Raw genomic sequence first — 25,946 nt, 5'->3', positions numbered from 1 at the left:
TGGGGCATCCGGAAAAAAGCTTTTCTGGAGAAGACAAGGTGAGCGCTACCATCAGTCCTGTGTCATGCCAACAGTAAAACATCCTGAGACCATTCATGTGTGGGGTTGCTTCTCAGCCAAGGGAGTGGGCTCACTCACAATTTTGTTAAATAAAATGCACATTAATTACTTAAAAATCATACAATGTGATTTTCTGGATTTTTGTTTTAGATTCCGTCTCTCACAGTTGAAGTGTACCTATGATAAAAATGACAGACATCTACATGCTTTGTAAGTAGGAAAACCTGCAAAATCGGCAGTGTATCAAATACTTGTTCTCCCCACTGTATATATGTTGTACTGACACAGTATGTTTTACATGAGTTATCTTGTTGTTATTAGTTGTTATTAGTCCCAACCTTCAGCTCCATTCAACCCCTCCCATCTATCTCTTAACACCATCCATATTGGATTTGTATTTGCCATATATCTTTCAACTGTGCTGTGATGTTTCACAAAAGTTCTGAACCTAAATTGAAAATAAACATTTTTTGCTAAAAGCATTATTTAACGCTGTCAAAGGTGCTTCAACAAAGTACTGAGTAAAGGGTCTGAATACTTATGTAAATAAGCTATTTTTGTTTGTTATTTTTAATACATTTGCAAAAATTTCTAAAAACCTATTTTTGCTTTGTCATCATGAGGTATTGTGTGTAGATTGATGAGGGGAAAAAATAATGTAATCCATTTTAGAATAAGGCTGTAACGTAACAAAATGTGGAAAAAGTGAAGGGGTCTGAATACTTTCCGAATGCACTGTACACCTCTTCTGCAGTTGATTGTGTAACACTGTACAGAACACTGGTCCTCTGACTCACACAGCATTCCAACCACAGTGGCTGTGAGTGTGACCAGGGGCCAAAACCGTGACTCAGGCAACCTCTGTAACAGCCATTGGTATGTACAAATGTAATGATAGGTGTGGTGTTGTTTAGAAACACACAGTAGTATTCATGATGATTATGGCGCTCTTATGGTAACATTTTTTACAAATACTTTTGCATATGCACTGTAAATGCATCAACTGCTTTTAAATGCTTACACATGAATAGTTATTAGTTAGTTATTGTAAAGTGTTATCAAAACAACAAATATGTGGATAATGTCATTTGAATATATAGGCTGCTGTATGCACGACTGGCAATATGGTAATGCTATCACATAAAAGCTAGTATATGCCTTGAGGGAGTGTTTGAAAAGCTACCAAGCTACACAAGAGGAACAATTCTCCCAAAATGGCCTTTCAAAGTGTTTTGAAACATGAGACGTGACATTACCATACCATACATAACCGAAAATAGGCAGACTGAAAGCCAGTGTAAATGGAAAAAGGGTGTGTGAGGCTTGTGTCAGACAACAGGATGTCAACAGTTAAAGACTTAAAAGGATTTGTGATTTGTGATTGACAGATATACACAAGCTGTCATTAAATCAAACAAATAAAGGCACAGAGGCCTTTACTCTGCTTAAACTGAAACGCATGGTGCTGACACACACACACACACACACACACACACACACACACACACACACACACACACACACACACACACACACACACACACACACACACACACACACACACACACTCAGAGAGCCACAACCAATTACAGACATAAATCAAAAGCAAAGGACTGGCACAAAGTCAGACACAAAAACAAAAAGATACAGGCGCTGGCATAATGAAACAGACTAGCAGTGACTTGTGAAAATAACCTTATGCAATGCCCTTTACTATACAGATGAAGCAGTGTATGTTAAGGCCCCACCCAACCCATTCACACTCTAAAAGACAGCTGTCAACAGACAGTGGATGAACAGTGAGAAAAGGTGGTGCTCCCACTCTCCCTCTCTCTCTTTCTGTCTCTCATGCTCTCTTCTTCTGTACTGACAAAAACAATATTTCCACACACTCTCTGATTTCATACATGCACACAGGCACACACACGTGCACATGGATGTACACACACACTCACACACAGACCCACCTGCGTGTCGGAGATGGACACAGTGTTCTTGAAGACGATCCACTCCACGGTCTCAGTGCAGGGTGGGGTGGTGAGGGAGCCGTTGTAGATGAAGTACTTCTCTGTGGAGTTGGGCAGGAGGCCCCGGAGAGAGAAGGGACCCACCATCCCACTCTTACCTAGAGAGGGGGAAAGTGTAGGGAAGGCAGACAGAGAAGCAAAAGTGAAATAGAGGAACAGATCAAAAGGAAGAGAGAATGACAGACAACGATAGAGGATAAACGATAGAGGGTAAACATAAAGAAAAAAGTGTGTATGTGTGTTTGTGCATGCGTGCATGCCTGGGTGTTACATTATGGCACAGTGAGGTAGTGGGTGTATGATTGTGGGGGATAGTGGCCCTTGAATTGACATAAAATGAGTTGATGCACTCTGTAATGCCTACCTGCATGGCAAACTTCAACCTCCATTAGCATTAACTATCTTCTGTACAACAAACATTTACTGAAACTTAGGAACAGTGCTGTGCAGTAATACATTGATAATGAAATGCAAGGGAGATAATTATGGTTGTGCTCACAGCAGATTATTATATATATATTTTTAAGTTGATTGGTTGAGGTTAGAGTTATTAGGGTTAAGCCAGGTTGACATACCGAATCGGCTGACACTGTTGATTCCATCGATAATGGCTATGTATTTGTCATTGTCTTCGACACTCGTCTGTAAAGAGCGAAAGGCAGCAGGTTAGTCAGGCATCTCAAAAGTCTACAGTGGCTTCCTCTACTCATCTCCTCCCCCTTACCTTTTTGTATCCCTACATTTCTTAGGCTGCTTTAAAGGGGCAATCTGCAGTTGCTTCATCCATTTTAGGACATAAATTAATTATATGTACCCATTGATTCTTGAAGAATATAACTTATAAAGGCCTCATGAGCTTAGTTCAACTGTCGTACCCAATCAGAACCCAAAATATAAGCGTGTTTTACTATATTGTTTGTAAACAAAGTAAATATAAATAAACCCAATGTAGCCTCATAATAATGGCTAAAACTATAATCTTGATATAATGCATGGCCAGTCCTTGTATACATAGCTTTGTCTATGAATTTGAGAGTGGTTACATTTCTCCAGCCCCATCCCTCAGCTTTTTACTGAAACAGGGGCTCCTGAGTGGCGCAGTGGTCTAAGGCACTGCATCGCAGTGCTAACTGTGCCACTAGAGATCCTGGTTCGAATCCAGGCTCTGTCGCAGCCGGCCGCGACCGGGAGACTCATGGGCGGCGCACAATTGGCCCAGCGTCGTCTAGGGTAGGGGAGGGAATGGCCGGCAGGGATGTAGCTCAGTTGATAGAGCATGGCGTTTGCAACGCCAGGGTTGTGGGTTCGATTCCGACGGGGGGCCAGTATAAAAAAAATATGTAATCACTAACTGTAAGTCGCTCTGGATAAGAGCGTCTGCTAAATGACTAAAATGTAAATGTAAAATGAGTCCACTTTGTTATTGTTTCAACTGCTGAATGCCCCTTTAAAGATGTGACCCGCTTAGCTGAAGCTAACACTGATGCTAAGCTGAAGCTAACACTGATGCTAAGCTAAAGCCAACACTGATGTTAAGCTAATAGCTAAAGACTTGATATTCCACAGCTGACCATCTATGTAGCATGTCTAATCTCTGCTCAGTCTGATGCTGTAGTGGGTAATCCGTTCCACTATCCTGTCCCCTTTGATTTCCCAGGTGGGCAGCGGAGTGTAGCCTAACATGTGTGGTTTAATCTCCTCAACACACGCTCACACACATGGTATTGACCTGCTGGTATTCTACACTGTCAGTTACTGCCAGGCTGTTTATTCAGTAAAGGTACTGTTTAGACTAGTCAAGTAGATACAGTAAGTCATCCCTCATTGACTATGAAAAGCGTTGCTGGTATGGATGCAAAATTATCCACCAAACACTCTTGACACAGGTCACAAACACACGCGCGCGCGCACACACACACATCCACACAAAATCAAATGCATCGGCACACTCCGCTTCCTGTCAGTGTCAACAGATGACATACTTGTCAAGAACACCCACTCCCGCCAATCTACAGTACCTACCTACCTGAACTCACACACACACCCACCCACACCCACACCACACACACACACACACACACACACACACACACACACACACACACACACACACACACACACACACACACACACACAGGGGAAAGCCTCTGGCTTGAGCTACACTTAACACTCCATATACTCCAGACATTCATTATATGGCCATAGTAGGTCAAAACATACAGACCAGTGGTGGAAAAAGTACCCATTGTCATACTTGAGTAAAAGTAAAGATACCTTAATAGAAAGTGACTCAAGTAAAAGTGAAAGTTACCCAATAAAATACTACTTGAGTAAAAGTCTAAAAGTATTTGGTTTTAAATATATATCAGTATCAAAAAAGTATCAAAAGTAAACGTAATTGCTAAAATATAATTTGAAAGTAAATGTAAAAGTATAAATCATTTCAAATTCCTTATATTAATTTTACATTTACATTTACATCATTTAGCAGACGCTCTTATCCAGAGCGACTTACAAATTGGTGCATTCAACTTATGATAGCCAGTGGGACAACCACTTTTTTTTATGGGGGAGTGGGGTGGAAGGATTACTTTTATACTATTCCAGGTATTCCTTAAAGAGGTAGGGTTTCAAGTGTCTCCGGAAGGTGGTCAGTGACTCCGCTGTCCTGGCGTCATGGGGGAGCTTGTTCCACCATTGGGGTGCCAGAGCAGCGAATAGCTTTGCAGTACTGGGCTGAGCGGGAACTGTGCTTCCGTAGAGGTAGGGGGTGGATGATCATAGTGCCCTCGTTTGGGTGTAGGTTCTGATCAGAGCCTGAAGGTAAGGAGGTGCCGTTCCCCTCACAGCTTAATCAAACCAGACAGCACCATTTCCTAGTTTTTATTTATTTACGGATAGCCAGGGGCACACTTCAACATTCAGACATAATTTACAAACAAAGTATTTGTGTTTAGTGAGTCCACCAGATCAGAGGCAGTAGGGATGTTCTCTTGATAAGTGTGAATTGGACCATCTTCCTGTTCTGCTAAGCATTCAAAATGTAACGAGTACTTTTGCGTGTCAGGGAAAATGTATGGAGTAAAAAGTACATGATTTTCTTTAGGAATGTAGTGAAGTAAAAGTAAAAGTAGTCAAAAAAATAAGTAGTAAAGTAAAGTACAGATACCCCAAAAAACTACTTAAGTAGTGCTTATTAGTATTTTTACTTAAGTACTTTACACCACTGATACAGACACACTCAGAAAATGACCACACACTCATGCCCACCTCAAACAGCACAGAGAGAGCTGTGATCCTGCCCCCGTCCTTGATGGCATGGTCTAAGGACTCAAAGCGATGCGCTTCATAACAGTAGATCTGCATCTGGAACAGACAGATACAAGGTACAGGAGATGGTTGATATCCCTTGTACTGTCCTTGGGAGTAGGGCTGAGTGATATATCGTATTTTAAGGTATACCGGTATGGATCCACATACCGGTTTGGATTTTAACAATACTGTCTATAGCAATATTTTGATACAATGCTAAACAAATTGGATTACTTCACTGTCAGTTTTTTCCTAGTTTGGTTGAGTATAAAACAATCAGAATGGAGAAAGACAATTAAAACCACTTAGAATTCCTACGGTCATGTACAACGCATAAAACATATTTAGAACTCTTCAGAAACGTAACCTTTTCAAGTGTGAGTTCCAAATACCTGTAACGGTCGCCCCAGCGTGAGTTTTTTTATGCGTGTGATGTCAGAATGCACTCACTGTTCCAAAATGTGATTGTTATGCAACAGGACAGTTAAACCATGCTGCCCTCAAACCAAGGCACACTGCCTGCTAATTATCTATAGGATTTGTTTCAATTTGTCAATTTCAGATTCGTTTTTATTTTCTAACAACAGTTTGAATTAAGTTGTGTTCCGCCTCCTCATTAATTCACATAGAAGTAGCCCATTTCACCATTGCGGACAATTTATGTTTGAGGCTTTACTGAGCCGGACAATCTCTCTTCGAAGAGAGCACAAGCACTTTTTCGGTTTAAGCGTACACTGCAGGGACCACTGTAGAATGATCACACCCTTGTGTTGGTACGTGTCAAATGAATAAATACTGTAAAATACAGCCAATCAGTCAAAAATGTGAAAGATATTGTGCCAAGATATTTTGGCCATACTGCCCTACTTGGGAGGTTACAATGAAGTCATACTCTGTCATATGGAGGTTATAACAAGGTTATACTCTGTCATAGTGATGTTATAATGGGCGAATGTCAGGTCTTACCTCCAGGGGGTACTTCACCCCATTGAGGCTGTGTTCAGAGCCCTCTGAGGAGGCGTTACAGCGGCCCCAGTGGAAGGTGATTCTCCCCACCTTAAACCTGCCCCTCAGCCCCCCTCCACTCACATAGAAGTCCCCCTCTGGGTTCACCGCCACTGGAGAGAACACACACAGGGTGTTAGTTGACCCCATCAAACAACACACACATACACTCACATACACTATATTGATGTGGCCTGAAGCTTGCCAATGGAAAACACAAAAAGTCACGTACACAAACATCCCTCAGCTTTAAAAGTGCCATAAGTATACACTACAACAATGCCCAGTCTTTCAGTAGCTAACAATATATAATAATTTCCACATCATCACATTGTATTGCATTCCTCTTTCCCCTCTTCTTTCTTCTTCTACACTTCCTCCTTCTACTACGACACTGTAGTATTAAAACCCAGACCATAAGGCTCTGAGACAGTTTCTACCCACAGGCAGTGGATCCTGAATAGCTGACTGAATGGCTGATTGCAGATAGGCCTGTTTTACTGTATTACTGTAGCTTTACAGTTTCATTACTGGCTGCTGTAATGCTGTTTTTATTGTGAGACTGAGTGACGTGAGAGCGCATACCTGTCTTGCCGTCGTTCTTGATGGTGGTCCTATCAGACGTCGCCTCCTCCCAGCCCTCAAACCTCAGCTTTTGGAACTGAACTTTGACCTGTGTCAGCTCCTCCTCGATGTTGATGGGCGACTGTCTGGCATTGTTACATGATGGGTACTTCTTGGCCCAGTTGTTCTGGTTTAGAGTCCCTGCCAAGAGACAGTTGAAATGTGTTTAATGCATGGTAGAGATAGATAGCCAACATATTGTTGGTGCGTCAGCTACATTCATTTGCCCAAAAATTGTACAATGCTGTTTTCCATTTTAAAACACAACTCAGTTGTTTTCTCTGTTTCGGAAGTGTACTTTGGTTTCTTCCTCTCTAATTAGTGACCAACTGGTTGCAGGTGTGCTCCTTCGGGGAGCTAACGAGCTAATCACCTTCAGGTGTGTCTGCTTTGACGGGATTTCACTGGGGTGTAACATGCAGAACTGTGAAATTTCTCAAGGTCCCCAGGGTGTGATATATATAAAAACTTTATCCCAGCACTAATACCTGATTCAAGTAATCATGGGTTGGGTGATATGTTGAGTAGTTGAATCAAGTTCAATCTACATGAATTGCTTGGGGCAAAGGGTTGATATGGGGCTGTGCAGAGAGCTGACGTGCCTATTCCACACGATAGAACAATTTAATGTCATGCTTTCGTTCAACAACTGCTCCTGCTCATTAATTGCTGTACATTTTCCAGTTTAACTGGAGTCAACTAAGGGGCTCGTAGTATCATTTTCAGTGTATTGGTTGCATGGGAGGCCTAAATTGCCTTCCTGAGTTTTGTTTAATTGCTTCTCCTGTAACCTAACTCATCCTGTCAAACCTGGTTGCCAGTCTGTTTCTGTTTTAGCCGACACCTGTCTCACATGACATAGACAACAACAAATGCTGGCTAAAACACAGCACCCACACGCTCACCCACACATCAATGACATGAGTATGGGTAGTGTTTATTTAACTTGTCTTGAAGTTTCCACCAGATAGATTTGGGATGCATTGCTTAGGCTATATACTGTGAGCATGTAATCGCACACACGCACACACGCACACGCACACACACACACACACACACACACACACACACACACACACACACACACACACACACACACACACACACACACACAGACAGACACAGACACAGACACAGACACAGACACACACACACACACACACACACACACACACACACACACACACAGACACACACACACACACACACACACACACACACTACTACTACTCGTTACAATTTCCTTTTCTAACTGAATTTTAGTCCTGGGGTCCACATACTGTCGAGAACCATCTGAGCCAGAGGACAATGAGGCTGAATGAGGTCATTCTGGGTTCTGGGTCAGCTCATTAGCATGTCAATGGCTGCACACACACAGCAGAGAGGATATGATGCAACAGTATATTCTTCATCATCTGTCTGTTGTGGGCAATTGTAACTGCTGGTGTGTGTGTGTGTGTGTGCGTGCCAGTGTCGTACACTCAGGGTAGGCAGTCCTTACCCTGTGATAATTGTATAAGAAAAAGCTATTATGAAAAGCCACATAAAAAAAAAAATCATTGTTTTTTGTTATCTAATGTTTTTTCTCAATGGTTCTGGTGGTTTTTATGCTCAAAATCTCAACATTTGCTAAAACTGCATCAAAACCTCAGGAAAGGCACCTGGGTTTTCATGCTTTCCTTTCCATCCATTCAAATCGCTGACGCGTGCGGCTGTTCCTGATTCCAGTCACTGTTACAGTTTTTTACGATTGCTTACACAGTAAAATTAAACTTTTCCCACAATTAGCAAAACCTTACACTCAAGGAGCAAAACACAAGGCTAGATTTGCACAACTGTAAGCACATTGTCAGCTTCACACTATTTGCAAAACATTACACACAGTGATTTGCAAAACACTAAACACACTTGTATACATCAGACACAGAAGTATATCATGATGTCACTTCCTTGCAATTCCAAAGCACTGACTGTCAAATTACCACACCTATGAGCCAATCTGTTAAACACAGCCATCAGGTGCACAAACACATGATTGCTAAATTGTAGACACACCAATCAGGTTTAAGCACTATAAAAATGCAGCAGGTAGGTTCACCTGCCTTCAACCAAAATGGAAGGAGTCAGAAGAAGAGTGGGTGAGAGGAGGAGTACACAGAGGAGGAGAAGGAGGTAGAGGAAGAGGCAGAGGCCGAGCCAGAGGTCGAGGAAGACCTGAAGCAGGAGGAGAACGTGCACAAAGAAGAAGAGCACCAAACTTATCAAATGACATTCGTGCAACACTAGTGGACCATGTTGTGAACCACGGATTGACGCTGAGGGAGGCTGGACTGAAAGTTCAGCCAAATCTTAGCAGACATACAGTGGCATCTGTCATAAGGACTTTGACAGGAAAACAGGTAAAAGATCTGTCTACAGTTACAGTAATCAGCCGCTTATTGTATGCACCATATCAGCACTTGTGATACCCCTTCCTGTGACATTGTACAGTAAGTTACATGTATTATTCTCTACATAGGATTGAGGGTCAGGAATGACAAGGAGGAAGGGGGCCCATATTCACGCAAGAACAAGAGAGAGAGATAATAAACATGGTTTTGGCCAATAATGCTATCAGGCTCAGAGAACTACAAGCCAACGTTATCGGTGACCATGCCATTTTCAATAATGTCCATCAGGTATCTCAGTCAACACTGGCACGCATCCTGAAAAGACATCAGGTTCAAATGAAACAACTTTATCGAGTGCCTTTTGAGCGGAATTCAGAGAGGGTCAAACGGCTGCGGCATGAGTATGTGGAGGTTTGTATTGTTCACTTTAGCACTGTGATGTTGCATACTGCACACATGACTTTATTACATTGACTGTATACTAGACCTATCCTGAACTACACAATCTTGTCTTTCACTGTATTTCAGAGAGTTTTGCAGATGGATGCTGAGGAAATCCTGCATGAATTCATATATATTGATGAGGCAGGGTTCAACCTCACAAAAGCAAGAAGGAGAGGCAGAAATATCATTGGCCACAGGGCTATAATCAATGTCCCAGGGCAACGTGGGGGTAACATCACCCTTTGCGCTGCCATTTCACAGCATGGGGTTCTCCTCCGTCATGCCAAAATGGGCCCTAACAACACACCTCACATTCTCACATTTTTGGACCGATTGCACCACATCGTCACAGCAGGTAATGAAAAAAATGAAATGCACCAGATGCAATACACTGTCATCTGGGACAATGTGTCATTCCACCGCTCTGCTTTGGTCCAGAACTGGTTTCAACACCATCCACAGTTGACAGTACTATACCTTCCACCATACTCTCCGTTTCTAAACCCTATCGAAGAGTTTTTCTCTGCATGGCGGTGGAAGGTTTACGATCTCCAGCCCCAGGCTCAGGTACCCCTCATTCAGGCCATGGAGGATGCCTGTGACCAAGTCGACGCCGCAGGATGGATTCGACATTCAAGACGGTTGTTCCCGCGTTGTCTTGCTAATGAGGATATTGCTTGTGATGTTGATGAAATTCTCTGGCCAGATCCAGCTAAGCGAAGGGATAATGTATAGTATGTTTACTGTAGTATTTTCTGTACAATATTGTCAGTTTTTTCAGATTATTTGTTATGTTTGTTGTTGTTATTTACTGTAATTGTAAACTGTACTGGATACAGTATTTTACGTTTGTCTGTTGTTTGCTGAGCTAACAGTGTTATGCACACTACTGTAGTAGCATGAAAACTGGGACATGTTTTGTTGTGATTCTCCATGTTGACATGTTGACTGATTTGGGTATATGGAGAGAAATAAATGATATTTTCCTCAGTCTGCAGCATTGGTCTTGTGTAGTGTTTGTATAGTTGCACTTTCTCTGTGTACTTCATTTACAGTACTCTAATCATTGAGAATTAGACTTGCTAAAGGTGTTTTAGGTTAGCAAAAGCAGTGTGTAACTGGTTCAAAAAGATTGAAGTCATATGAAATGTGTGTGTTTCGTATGGTAACAAAATATTGTTTTTATGAAGTTGTGCATAGTTTTGACAAAAGTGTTCCATTTTGCAAAAGATCTGAAGTGTTGTGCTACTTTGGTGTAGGGTTGTGCTAATTGTATGTAGTGTTTTGACAAACCGGGCCCTGTTTTCAAAATTGTGCTTAAACAATTGAAAAAAACTGTAATGGACAGGGTCAGCGCTGCTTTGCTTAGCTTCATTCGTTGCATTCAGCCGATTTCATAAAATAGATACAGTTACATATCGCAATATTATACTTTGACTCCAAGTATGGATTTGTAAAAAACAAACACTTTTTTTCTAGTGGCACCTGAGACAGTGTTTTCCACCACCATCAACAAAACACCAAATTATGGAATTATTCATGGAATAATGGTGTCGAATCCCTAAAAATAGAGTTCCAGACACTTGTATACAGAAATATCTTATTTACATACACTACCAGTCAAAAGTTTGGACACACCTACTGATTCAAGGGTTTTTCATTTTTTCCCCACTATTTTTTACATTGTAGAATACTAGTGAATACATAAAAACTATGAAATAACACATATGGAATCATGTAGTAAGTTAAACAACACAAAATATATTTAATATTTGAGATTCTTCAAATAGCCACCCTTTGCCTTGATGACAGCTTTTCATACTCTTGGCATTCTCTCAACCAGCTTCATGAGATAGACCTGGAATGAACAAGTTTATCTGAACATTGATCTCTCTCAACTGCTTTTCTATTTCTAATATATCTTCAAGCCTCCAACAAAAACTTCCTCAAGCACAGGGTAGCCATTGGGCCATTGGACCAGGGCTGTTTCTCTGTTGATGCTAGTTATGCAATAGGCCTATAGACGGGGGAGGTTATCGAGGACAGGGAAGTGGGGGAGGGACAGGGGCATGTTTAGGGTGGCATTGGCAGTCGGAATGCAGGGTGTCCCCCCATCTGGCTGACTGTGCCCACTTGTCTGTGCCCTGACCCAATAATGTCCCCATTGTTGTGCCAGTCTCCCAATTGTCACCCAGATTCAGTTTGTTGTGACGCCGACCGGTATGGGAAGGCTGTGTGGTAAAGAGAGAGAGAGGGAGCAAAGGGAAGAGGGAGAGAGAGTGTTTAGAAGGGGTTGGGGTAGACTAGACAGTGAGAAGAAGAGGGAGAGAGAGTGTTTAGAAGGGGGTGGGGTAGACTAGACAGTGAGAAGAAGAGGGAGAGAGAGTGTTTAGAAGGGGGTGGGGTAGACTAGACAGTGAGAAGAAGAGGGAGAGAGAGTGTTGAGAGAGGGGTTGGGGTAGACTAGACAGTGAGAAGAAGAGGGAGAGAGAGTGTTTAGAGAGGGGTTGGGGTAGACTAGACAGTGAGAAGAAGAGGGAGAGAGAGAGAGAGAGAGAGAGAGAGAGAGAGAGAGAGAGAGAGAGAGAGAGAGAGAGAGAGAGGTGAGAGGGAAGAGAGGAGAACACAACGATAGCAAGAGGTGTAAGTCGCTCTGGATAAGAGCGTCTGCTAAATGACTAAAATGTAAATGTAAATGGGTAGAGAGGGGTGCAAGGGGGGAAAGATAATATATTTTTTTCTTGTCATGTCTAGTGAAAGCAAAGATTGACAGAGAGATGGGGGGAATGGGGGGTGATTATTGTGTGCTACTGCCTGAGGGTCATAGTAAATATTCATAGTACATTTCCATGCCAAATTATGCATCTATTTAGTAGAATATGCTGTATTACTGACTGTTTGGCAACTGTACAAAATATAACCATGCTAATAATATAAACTGTATCAAAGTCAATGTTGAATTGAATAGAAATACACACGTTTGCTACACATCATACAGTCTATGCCGTATTGGCTAGTCATTACCCATGTCATGTCTCATCTAACACAGATCAGACAAGCTAGGCTAAACAGCCGCTCCAAACCAGGAGCTGAATGTGCCCTACTTTCCAAATATGGGTCCCAGAGCCTAACACAGGGAATTCTCTCACCACCAGGGAATTCTCCATGGCTAAAAAAATAAATAAAGCTTAGTTCCTGAGAAGAGAGTCCCTAGTGTTGTGTGTGTGTGTGAACAGGGGTGTTTTTTGTGTGTGAATGTGTATGTGTGTATGTGTGTATGTGTATGTGTGTGTGTGTGTATAAACCTCTTTGACAATTTGTCACTGTCAAATAAGGCTACACCAACACACTATAGCTCTTGCACAGTTTAACAGCATGTGTGACTGTCACGTTCGTTCAAGGACGGGTCAGACCAAGGCGCAGCGTGAAATGCGTACATGTTTATTAACTGATAAACACACGACAAAACAACAAACCAAACGTGAAGTCCTAAGGCTAACCACAATACAAGCCTCCAACACGGAACAAGATCCCACAACTAACTAGTGCCCATAGGCTGCCTAAGTATGATCCCCAATCAGAGACAACGAGCGACAGCTGCCTCTGATTGGGAACCACACCGACCAACATAGATCTAAACATACCAGAACACAAACATAGAAAATACAACATAGAATATCCACACCCTGACTCAACATATAAGAGTCCCCTGAATCAGGGCGTGACAGTTACAATATTGTGCATATTTGGATGTTGTCAACATTAGTTGAAAAGAGATTGCGGGCCATATTCTGACCTGAACTTGAACTTTAGTGTAAATAGGTCTTCCTTTCTCATCTCCCCACCTGATAACCCAAGCATAGGCCAATTCTTCATTGAAAACATTTCAGTTGAAACTTGTCAGTGGTCATAGAGTAAAGGGGAGAGAGAAGGCCATGCCATTTACTATTGGAACAAGGCCCCAAATGACCCCCAATGATTACCAATCCATTTCCTGGTTGATCTCTCTCCACACACAATACCAAACCACTTTGCCAAACGTCAGGAGAATTCATGAAGATCAAATTAATTTCTAAGGGAATACGTATTCAAATGCAAATCTCAAAATGAGACCAAGGGGGAAAATTGGAATGGGTTCAGATGATCTTCAAGAGAAGGGGAGAGAATGCATGAATGTTTTATCAAATTATATTTTCAAATAGGACATTAATTCCCAGGTCTCTTTGGCATCCCCGTTTCAGAAGACATGAATGAAACCAAGCTATTCATTATGACCTGCATTGTAGACACTTAGAAAAAATATTATTGCTGGTGAGTATATTCTGCAAATGGCCTACTCTTTAGATGTCTGCCACACACACATCCTTGTGCTTCCTCTCAAATAATGGCTGATATAGAGATGCCAGGAGTGGCCATTCCTAAGTAAATCCCAGTCTACTCCAGGGTACAAGCTTTGTGAGGAGAACAAGCTTTGTGACTAGGCTACTCCATTCTTCTCTAACCAGTCACTAGGCAAGACCAGTATAGTCTAATAGGTTTATTGGAAGCCATAACAGCTCAGTTTAAGGATGAGTCAAACAGATAAAGACATAAGTTAATCCCTTCTGATATTTTACACATGCACAGACTAGACAATCTCTGTGGTTATCTGTTATTGCATTACTCACGCACACACACAGTATTCAAGTCACAAGCAACTAGTAGTCTATGACTGCAAGTCTGATATTGTCTGTCACTACCAGCTCAAAATACTAGCATATCCCAGTAATCTCTTTGAAGCACACTACTTATCAATCACATACTCACTCACTGTGTGCCTGCGCACCCGCACAGCCGTGGACGCACGCATACACACATACACACCGACACACCAACACACTCACACACCAACACACACACACACACACACACACCAACACACACACACACATCATAAGAGGAGCTTTGAGGACACAGCGTGGCAGTCCAGCAGACATCAAAGTCTTATCTCCACCAGAGTGCCACTCCACTCCTGACCACCTGTGGATTCATGGCTAAGGAACCCATTCAATATACAAGGTAACACTTCAACTGGTCTTTGGTATTACAATGCACCAAAATCACTTAACTTCAATATATCAATAATTTATCCCAATGTATCCCACTGAGATAGACATTGAAAATGTAACCAAGCTCATATGGTCCATTCCACACTCACCCGCATAGGACCAGTCGATGTCTTCTGAGAATTTGCGCTGGGCCCGGTATCCGTATCCTTGCACCAGTTCAGCTGCAACAGAAAGAAAATAGTTCTCAAAAACAGCTCTGTTTATGTCCAAGTATGTCATTTCATTAAATCAGCCTGGATTATTGTCATCATGGCACCAGCATTATTATACGTTCACACAGCCTCTCAATCATCCTGAGTTAGTCTGTTTTTATTTGAGATCAACTCACGATACCCTCATTCCAAAAGATCATGGCAAAAAAACAAAGAATAATGTGTTATTACACATAACAATATTGCATATAGGCCATTATGTGCAGTGCAACATTGAGAACCACTCATTTAGAGTTATATATGAGATAATATCAGCAAAAGAGGGAGGTCTGAGATTATACAATAAAAACAATCTGTTATCTTTTCCATCTGAAGACATTTGCTCCATTTTGAGAATAATGAGTAAGATTTACAGTGCCTTCAGAAGGTATTCACACCCCTTGACTTATTCCACATTTTGTTGTGTTACAAGGTAGGATTAAAATTGATTTAATTGTAATTTCTTGTCAAAGATCTACACAAAAAACTCTGTAATGTCAAAGTGGAAGAAAAATTCTAACATTTGTAAAAATAAAACACACTTATAAAAATTCTTCAAATTGGTTGTTGATCATTGCTAGACAGACATTTTTAAGTCTTGCCATATATTTTCAAGCCAATTTAAGTTAAAACTGTAACTAGGCCACTCAGTAACATTCAATGACGTCTTGGTAAGCAACTCCAGTGTATATTTGGCCTTGTGTTTTAGGTTATTGTCCTGCTGAAAGGTGAATTTGTCTCCGTGTCTGTTGTAAAGCAGACTGAACCAGATTTTCCTCTAGGATTTTGCCTGTGCTTAGCTCTATTCAGTTATTTTTTATACTCTTTAGTCCTTGCCGATGACAAGCATACCCATAACATGATGCAGACATCACCATGCTTGAAAATATAAAGAGTGGTACACAGTGATGTGTTGTGTTGGATTTGACCCAAACATAACTCTTTGTATTCAGGACATAAAGTTAATTTCTTGCCACATTTTTTGCAGTTTTACTTTAGTGCCTTATTGCAAACAGGATGCATGTTTTTGAATATTTGTATTCTGTACAGGCTTCCTTCTTTTCACTCTGTCATTTAGGTTAATATTGTGGAGTAACTACAATGTTGTTGATCCATCCTCAGTTTTCTCCTATCACAGCCATTAAACTCTGTAACTGTTTTAAAGTCACCGTTGGCCTCATGGTGAAATCCCTAAGCGGTTTCCTTCCTCTCCGGCAACTGAGTTAGGAAGGACGCCTGTATCTTTGTAGTGACTGGCTGTATTGATACACCATCCAAAGTGTAATTAATAACTTCACCATGCTCAAAGGGATATTCAATGTTTTTTTACCCATTTACCAATAGGTGCCCTTCTTTGCGAGGCATTATAAAACCTCCCTGGTCTTTGTGGTTGAATCTGTGTTTGAAATTCACTGCTCGACTGAGGGACCTTACAGATAATTGTATGTGTGGGGTACAGAGATGAGGTATTCATTCAAAAATCATGTTAACCTTTTCATGCATGAGTTCCAAATATCTCTAACGGTCGGCCCCAATGTGAGTTTTCTTATGCGCGTGATGTCACAATGCACTCATTGTTCCAAAATGAGATTGTTACGCAACAAGACAGTTAACCATCGCTTCCCTCAAACCAAGACATGCTGCCTGCTAATTATCTATAGGATATGTTTCAACTTGGCAAATTCAAATTATTTTCGAACAAGTTTTATTTTCTAACAACAGTGTGAATTGAGGTGCGTTCAACCTCCTCATTAATTCACATAAGAAGGAGCCCATTTCACTGTTGCGGACAATTTATGTTTGAGGCTTTACTAAGCCGGACAAACTTCTCTCTTCAAGGAGAGCCCAAGCACTTCCCCAGTGTTCACCCAGATCAAAAATGGCCGTCTCCCTGGCACATTTTCTGGCTGTTGCTCGCATTGCCTTCATTGCTGTTTTCCTTACAAATAATAACTTTGGACATGTGTGCGTTCCTATCAAAGTAAGTGCCTTATTTTCTGTATATTGTGTTGTCATTTCTACTGTAGCATAGCGTATGTATGTATGGAGCATAATGTATTTACTGTTTTATTCACATGTTTTCAAGTACTGGTGACAAATAATGCATTCTGATTCTTGCATAGATCGTAATCGACACATATGATGTGTGTAAAATACTTTTTTGAAGGTTGTACTGATTATGATGAGCTAATGCTAAGCTATTTTCCAGCTATGTGTGGCGCCATGTTTGTTGACATCATACAATGCATTCTGGGTGTCACGTAAACGTCTGTCAGACCCAAGATGTTATAACAAGGGATAGTTCACTCGATTGACTTATGGTGCTTTCAAGACAACTGGGAACTCAAATCATGACGTCAGTGATCTTCAGTTCGGAAGGTCGGAGCTCTAGAAAGAGTTCAGAGTTCCCAAGTTGAAATTCCGAGTTGGATGACCGTTCAAAATTATTTTCCCCAAGCAGAGCTCGTTTTTTTCAGAGTTCCCAGTTGTCTTGAACACACTGAAGTGGAAGTCGGAGATTTCCGAGTTCCCAGTTCCCAGTTCCCAGTTGTTTTCAACATGGCATCAGATTGTAACTATGGTACATCAGGGTTGCCAGCTCAGACCCCCCTTTCCAGGGGTTTTATTTGTATTTAGCGTATAAACTTCTCCTGTGTTTGCCCCCCATTTATTGATAACTCCCCCATCATATTAATATTTCCTTCATCATATCCCCCCATGATACCTTCCCCAATATCTATCCCCCATGGACAAAAAAACAACATAATAATAATAATAATGGCCAAACCCCCCTAACATGGTTTCATCCCTGTTTAGCTTTCACACTACAGTTAGGCTAGGCAGTAGGCTTGTATTTGGGGTGATGATCTGTGAGGTGATAACACTTGATTTGCTTTGTGATTTGTCAAAAACTGTAAACGACTTGTCAAGTCATGTGCTCCAGTTCTTGTATACACTGTAACAAGTACATTGAAGATTTGTAATATGCTGAAAAGTGGCCAAACTAAGTTAATATTTTTCAGGCAATGGGCGCAGCCATCTTTGACTTTGACTTTGTTTATGTGCGTCTTATAGTGAATGACATTCTGGGATTAGAGAGTTTTCGCTTGTCAAACATAAACCATCATAAAGAATTTAGCTGCTGTTATCTTATCTGACACCCATCTCTTTTCTAAACAATATTACATTTCTCACTTGTGCTCACCAGAGATGAGGTACATTGTAAACAAGTCTAGCTGTTAGGTCGCTAACTTATGTTTTGTTTTTTTGTCAGCACAACCTGTTATTTAGACTGGTTTGGCAGTGTTCCGTGTGATGTTTGGATGATGAAGTTCGCATTTATCTTTTACAATAAAAGGTGAAATTGAGGAATAACGTTGTGAAGACCTTTATTTCCCAGCAGTACAAAACATTGTTAAGATGCTTTTCAGACAACAATGCTGTTTAGACGCGTTTGTTGCATCATACGTTCTGTTGCTTCTGTTCCAATCACATATTTGTGATGGTACTAGTCAACAATGATCACAATATGTGATCGTACGTGTCAAAGGGTTCAACACTATTATTGCACACAGAGTGAGTCCATGCAAATTATTATGTGACTTGTTAAGCACATTTTTACTCCTGAACTTATTTAGGCTTGCCATAACGAAGGGGTTGAATACTTATTGATTCATGACATTTCAGCTTTTCATTTTCTTTAAATGTATAACAATTTCTAAAAACATAATTCCACTTTGACATTATGGGGTATTGTGTGTAGGCCAGTGACAAAACATCTCAATTTAATACATTTTAAATTCAGCCATTAACATAATGCATTCTGGGGGTTGTCTGTGGAATATATCCATGCGTGTTTGTTTACTTGTCTCTAGAAAACCATCCATACATGCACGCAAGCACACACACACCTCACCAGCAGACATAATTATACTTGCATTTTGCTGTACCAGTGCTGCAGAATGATTAGGAGGTGATATTTTATCATTATAATGCCCTAATAGTCCTGCTGGATAATTAATTGGAGCCAGATCCCTCAGGGCTACACTGCCAGGTCATTACGGAAGAGTTACTGTCAGAACCAACATGCCTCATTAGCATAGCTTGCACAAAGCACCTGCTCACTAAAGCATAGGGAAACCGATTACACCAAATGTTCTTGAAACCAAGTGATGTCCAAGAATGGGGAATTTGCTACATTTCCGCAACGTTAATAACTCCAAAGGTTTTCAAAAAGCGTGGACATGAGGGACCCACGCAGAGCGACTGAAGTAGCACCAAACGTTTTGGGAACATCACTGTGAATGTGCACGAAAGGTGCTGTTCGAAAGCAGGAGGAACTGAATAGAAGAGAGGGTTGGAGTACCGGTTTGACCTTTCCAAACATGTCCAACCTTTAAACAGCATTCCTCCATAGTTGAGCATTTTGTCTACAAAAGATTGTCATCTGGGGGATGAAAGAAGCTTGTTTTCCTTTATAAAAAACAAATTCACTTACAAATGCATAGGCCCCAAATTCCATCAGTACTGGAAACGTGCTGGAAGGGTCAATGTAAAAAGAGTCTACACAGTATGGTTCGGGTTGGCACAATATTGTGAAAAGGGTCTTAAACCATGTCCAAATCTTGACCTGACTTGACTCTGGTTGGAAGAAGATGAGGATGGGGCCTCATGCTCTGCTGGGCTGTTTTCATGTTTGCCTGGGATATAATTTATTTGTCTAATCCTGGATTAAATGTCTTCGACCAAGCAAAAGTCCACTTTTCTCACAATCTTCCCAAAGCAGTATACCAGTAACTCTTCTGGGGAGTTCAAAGAATGCCGCTGCATAGCCTTCGCTACGTGTTGTATACTGAGCTGGTTTAGATAGTCATTGAGGATATCATCTAAAAGGTGCAAAGGGATATAGTCCCGCAACTACTAAAATAATTATTAGGAAACTAGAAGTGATAAATAGATCTCTTTTTCCCCTTTTCTCATTCTCTTCATTCTCACCTCTATCTTGTGGTCTTCCTCACATTGTTGGACTTCACTGGTCTGTGCCGTCTAACACTGGGGTCAGCCAAGGGTCGTGACCCCTTGTTAAAAGGTCAAGGGCTGGAAGTTCACTCACTCACACACAAAACTTTGTCTTCTTTGGCCTTAAACCAACGCGTCTCTTTCCAAGACAGGGACATCTCTACAAGGGCTTCCTATCCTCCTCTCCTCTCCCTCGCTGATCCGAGAGATATGATTGCCTACAAGAGTATTTGGCTTTCACCAGTCCTATTCTTTCCGTTCAGTGCAGATGAGGGAATGGTACAAGGAGAGGAAGCCTTTTATGATTATTGAGATACATCCTCAGTGTCCCTGTCTCCCTTGTCTGACCTTCTGATGCACCATACTGAGACCATACAGAATGGAACGCTAGCCGGCAATGATGTTTTCTACTCATGACATGAAACACCTGTCCATTTCCAGCACCGGTTCATTCAATAGGCTTCATTATATTACACTGTGTGTGTGTGTGCATACATGCATGTCTGCTTGACTACGTATGTGTTTGTGTGTGTTGTACATGTGCATTTGTGTATGTGTTGTGTTTGCATGTGTGTGAGGTCAAGGGCACCATGAATATATCCCTATTTAGCATCAACAGAGGATTACAATCTGGGCTCGTCTTGCTTTGTCTGGTGATCGTCCATGACCATGATGAATGGCATTACCTTTCCTCTTTAAGGATCAGTGGTGCACCTGTGACTGAAAGGGAACAAGAAGCTTTCCTTAAATTACAATCTGGGGTGCTTAACTCATTGTGGCCCAGCGCCTACATTTGTGGTGGTTACGAATGGAAACTACAATTGTCTCGACCAACATTGAATATCTTTCAAAAATGTATTGAGTGAAAATATTCAAGGAACTAAAAAGGACATTTGACAGTGCACATTTATTTTACATGGCTTGTACAGTGCTACCATCTCATGTAGTTATCACAAGAGGTCATGCCAAGTAACTGAGAGCTACACTCCCAGACAGGTACTTCTTGTGCCATTGTCTTGTCGAGTTGTCTCCTTGATTGCCTGACCCTGTCTGAATGGCCCCCGGTTCGGTTTCACTCAATCAACAGAGGTTTTTATTTCACCAAGGGGTTAGCCTCATAGCCTATGTCCAGACACCAGGTTTCAATTTCCTGTTGTAACGTTGTATGAATGGAGTTGGACAAACAAAAACCAGTCTTCATGGCACATCGCTCATACATGCACAGATCAAACAGCCCATAGGTTCAGTTACAGAGCACCGTGTTCATGTGACAAAGGAGGACACAGGAGAGAAGTCCGTCTGCCATTGTGGCGTGAGACTACAAAGAGCAAATCTGTATCATTCATGGGGGACGACAAGTTTACTGTTGCCTTGTTTATTACTTGTTTTATTCAAGGGAATAATGTTGGTAAATAACTAATTTAAAGCCCAAAAAAACATTGACTGTCGAAAGCTTTGTTGAACTCCTGCTATCAAACTCTACTACCTCATTATCTTCATCAGAATGCAAAAAGTGCTGCTGGTGGGTTTGATGACTCAGCCATATAGTGTGTAGAACAATGGCGGAAAGAATGTGCGGTCTCATTGTACAGTGCTCATGAATAATGAAGAAGGTTGAACACACACATCGTTACTGATAGTTTTACCTCCTCCTCCATCATTCACCCTGACTGGGTAAATGATGGAGGAGGAGGTAAAACTATCAGTAACAATGGGGCAGACAGATTCATTCTGCATTTCTCTGAAGGATAATACTGTAGTCAACTGAATAAAATGATAGGAGTGATTTTCTGAAGAGTTTTTATCACACCTTTTGCCATTACAATATCCTTCCAGTGATAATTGAATCTGAATCCTGATTGACGCTCAACATCGATGTCACGCCCTGGCTCTGGGGACGCTTGTATGTTGAGCCAGGGTGTGAGTTTTCTTTGTTTGTTCTAGTTTTGTATTTCTATGTTGGCCAGGGTTACTCCCAATCGGAGACGGCTGTAGCTCATTGTCTCTGATTGGGAGCCATACTTAGGTAGCCGTTTGGCATTGTTTTATGTGGGATTTTGTTCCAGTGTAGGTTTGTGTTTGAACCGAGGACGTCACGTATCGATTTGTTGTTTTGTTCGAGTGATTATTCTAATAAATAAAAGTATGTTCGCCTTCCACGCTGCGCCTTGGTCCTCTATATCCGACGATCGTGACAGAAGATCCCACCATAACTGGACCAAGCAGCGTGTCCAGGAGCCAACGCCAGAGGTGACTCTGATGAATATCAACCTCGACTGGGTCAAGCAGCGTGAGGAGGAGAGAGGCTGGACTTTGGAGCAGAGGAGCGAAAGTCTGGCGAGAGCTATGGAGGCCTGGCCCACGGGGAGGAGAGACGCCCAGAAGATTTTTAGGGGGGGCTCACGCCGTGGACGACGGGGCAGCAGGAGGCCGCCAGGTTACGGGAGTCACTGGTCACCAGGGGGAAGGAGGATGTAGAGGCACGGCGAGAGGTACTGGGGTGTGTTGCCAGTCCGGTCCGGCCCGTTCCTGATCCCCGCGTAGGGCCAGTGGTGTGTGTTCCCAGTACGGTCCGGCTTGTTCCTGTCCCTCGCACCGAGCCTGTGGTGCGCGTCGCCAGCCCGGTCCGGCCTGTTCCTGCCCCTCGCACCAAACCAGTGGTGCGCTTCGTCAGCCCGGTCCGGCCCGTTCCTGCTCCCCGCACCAAGTCAGTGGTGCGCTTCGTCAGCCCGGTCCGGCCCGTTCCTGCTCCCCGCACCAAGTCAGTGGTGCGCTTCGTCAGCCCGGTCCGGCCCGTTCCTGCTCCCTGCACCAAGACAGTGGTGCGCGTCGTCAGCCCGGTCCGGCCCGCTCCTGCTCCCCGCACCAAGTCAGTGGTGCGCTTCGCCAGCCCGGTCCGGCCCGTTCCTGCTCCCCGCACCAAGCCGGTGGTGCGCTTCGTCAGCCCGGTCCGGCCCGTTCCTGCTCCCCACACCAAGCCAGTGGTGTGCGTCGTCAGTCCGGCACAGCCCGTGCCTGTTCCACCGGTGCCTGGTCCGGCACCGTCAGCTGCTCCACGCCGGAGCTAGAGCAATCCGCTCCACCAGTGTTCAGTCCAGCTCCGGCCAGCAGGGCCAGACCGGACCAGGGGTACTTTGGGGGGTTAGAGAAGGAGTGGGGATCATGCCCGGAGCCGGATCCACCGCCAAGGCGGAGTGCCCACCCGGTCCCTCCCCTGTGGTGTTTGGTTGGCGCGGTCGGAGTCCGTGTCTTTGGGGGGGGGGTACTGTCACGCCCTGGCTCTGGGGACGCTTGTATGTTGAGCCAGGGTGTGAGTTTTCTTTGTTTGTTCTAGTTTTGTATTTCTATGTTGGCCAGGGTGGCTCCCAATCGGAGACGGCTGTAGCTCGTTGTCTCTGATTGGGAGCCATACTTAGGTAGCCGTTTGGCATTGTTTTATGTGGGATCTTGTTCCAGTGTAGGTTTGTGTTTGAACCGAGGACGTCACGTATCGATTTGTTGTTTTGTTCGAGTGATTATTCTAATAAATAAAAGTATGTTCGCCTTCCACGCTGCGCCTTGGTCCTCTGTATCCGACGATCGTGACAATCGAGGACGGGAATTATGCAGTCCTGCAACTCAAGAGAGGGACTGAATAGTTCCCCCAAAAAATGCTTGTCCAGTGAGGGGAGATACTTTATTGTATGAGTAATCCTGAGCTTACTAGTTAGAGAGAGAGAGAGAGAGAGAGAGAGAGAGAGAGAGAGAGAGAGAGAGAGAGAGAGAGAGAGAGAGAGAGAGAGAGAGAGAGAGAGAGAGAGAGAGAGAGAGAGAGAGAGAGAGAGAGAGAGAGAGAGACCACAACCACATCAGTGTGTTTCTCCAACAGAGAGTGGCCAGCCAGCCTTGTGTGTGTATGTAGCCTATATATTAAGAGGGCTGTGGGTCTGTGAAACAACCAGCATGCTGCTGCATGGTGAATAAGAGGATTAACCAGACCCTGTGAGACACTGGCTAGCCCACAGGGCAGGAGCACAGAATTCTACCATAGCCAGAATGGTTGAGTAAGGCAGCCTCTGGCAATGGGGACCCCTTGAACCCCAACAAATGTTTGGTTCCTCTCCAGAGGTCACTGAGAAAGTTACAGCAGAAGACCCTGTTTGACATAAAGAAGTGTCCTGCTAAGTGTGGCTGTCTTCCGTTATAAACCAACAGACAGGCAAAGGTAGTAAGTAGTCAAAGCGGTCACGGGTTTAAACCTGTGCCAATAATTTCATTGGCAATAGCCAATGTCATATCTCAGTTCCCAGGTTGCATCGAGACAGTAGGGTAGAGGTGCAAATCCTCCATGGAGTGATGCCACCAAACACACAAAGGCAGCCTGTCATTCATTCAGTAAGGATTACCATACATATATAAACTAGCCAGTTCCCCAATGCATCATCTTGCTTGGGTGGGAAAGCATGACTGATGGTCTTTTGGGATTCCTGTTGGATGGTGTGTATATGTGTGTGTTTGTGTGTGTGTGTTTGCGTATGGTGTGAGTCCAGCTGCTGATCTGAGATCTGTAACGTGCCACACTTATTAGCCCAGGGCTGTCTGCTCTCTAAAATGATAATGTGGCTGAACAGCTGGAGCATTAGGGACAGGGAAGGAAAAGGGGATACCTAGTCAGTAGCACAAGTGAATGCATTCAACCAAAATATGTCTTCCGCATTTAACCCAACCCCTCTGAATCAGAGAGGTGCGTGGGTGGCAATAACACTAAATGCATCATCAATTAGACATAATAGATTAGCCAAACCTTTTTACAAAGTATTACACCAGATCCTGAGGGCCATCATCATTTTAAAAAAAATTGGTTGGGGCCCCTGGGCATGTGATCCGGGCATGGCTCCACACAAGGACACAGAAACATCACTTTACTACATGGAATTTGCACACAAGGAAAAAGTAAATGGTTCACTGGTTCAAACCAACAAAGGGAGCTGTAATAGAATAGATTAAACGTCCTTGTTGAATGTTGAATACTTCAAATAAACCATATGCAGGCACATCAAGATAGAGTTGATGATAAACATCTATAACTCAAAAGATAATATTTGACTACGGGCCGGGTTTAATCAAACCTGCCTTAGCAATGTTTATGCAAGATAATTATTTACGTAACTAGACACACACTGTTTCCAGCCCCTCAGTAAAACACACCAGACCGAAGACCATGAAAAGTTGATTATTTGATTACTGTGTTAGTAATGGGCAGGGGAAAAAGCATGCACACACCCAGTATTTCTCCAGGACTGGAGTTGGAGAATCCTGGTTTAATTGCGTATTGAACTGAATTGCTCCTTGTCTATACATGGCTGTACAGTTCTGGCTCTTGTCCAGACTGTGGAGGATTCTAGAAAGATTCCACATTCTATAGAGTACAAGCTCATGTCACTGTGAGATGGGTCAATTGGCATTGTGGGACCGTGTGGGCACAGGCCGTGTGACAGGCATGCTGTTGGGACTGGCACCCTCTCATTGTGCCTCGTTTAAGTGACTCTGGAGAGTGTCGGTCGATGCCCAGGTGGCATGAGGACATGTCACAGTGTGTGCCTGACAGGAGGAGTGTGAAATGAGTTGGAGTGTAAATGTGTGGTCACACTTTTAATTGCACTCTAATCTCTCCGGCCTGTATTCTCCAACACCAGGTCCCCTGTACTGGGGTGATAAGACTGAGTGGCTCAAAGTGTGTGTCTGTGTATGTGTGCCAAGTGCGTAGGGCTGGGAATTGCCAGGGAC

The 25,946-nt window shown here is 42.9% G+C and overlaps 1 protein-coding gene across 1 annotated transcript in view; it reads right to left on the bottom strand.

Moving 5' to 3' along the window:
* The window catches only part of LOC311122128 (receptor-type tyrosine-protein phosphatase zeta-like), a gene marked incomplete at its 5' end in the record, with an annotated part of 42,467 nt that extends 27,205 nt beyond the window's left edge, over window positions 1-15,262 (bottom strand). Inside the window, 7 exons of the mRNA XM_084196534.1 lie at window positions 2,028-2,185; window positions 2,663-2,729; window positions 5,358-5,453; window positions 6,366-6,517; window positions 6,990-7,169; window positions 15,060-15,131; window positions 15,241-15,262. Coding sequence (XP_084052660.1) covers window positions 2,028-2,185; window positions 2,663-2,729; window positions 5,358-5,453; window positions 6,366-6,517; window positions 6,990-7,169; window positions 15,060-15,131; window positions 15,241-15,262 — 747 coding nt within the window. The remainder of the gene's footprint in view (window positions 1-2,027; window positions 2,186-2,662; window positions 2,730-5,357; window positions 5,454-6,365; window positions 6,518-6,989; window positions 7,170-15,059; window positions 15,132-15,240) is intronic.
* Between the last annotated feature and the right edge of the window lie 10,684 nt (window positions 15,263-25,946).

The sequence above is a fragment of the Coregonus lavaretus genome (assembly GCF_964263955.1).
Source record: "Coregonus lavaretus genome assembly, contig: HAP1_SCAFFOLD_2193, whole genome shotgun sequence".
In the NCBI taxonomy this organism is placed as follows: domain Eukaryota; kingdom Metazoa; phylum Chordata; class Actinopteri; order Salmoniformes; family Salmonidae; genus Coregonus; species Coregonus lavaretus.
The sequence above is the reverse complement of the archived record's forward strand: the minus strand, read 5'-3'. Positions and strand labels throughout refer to the sequence as shown.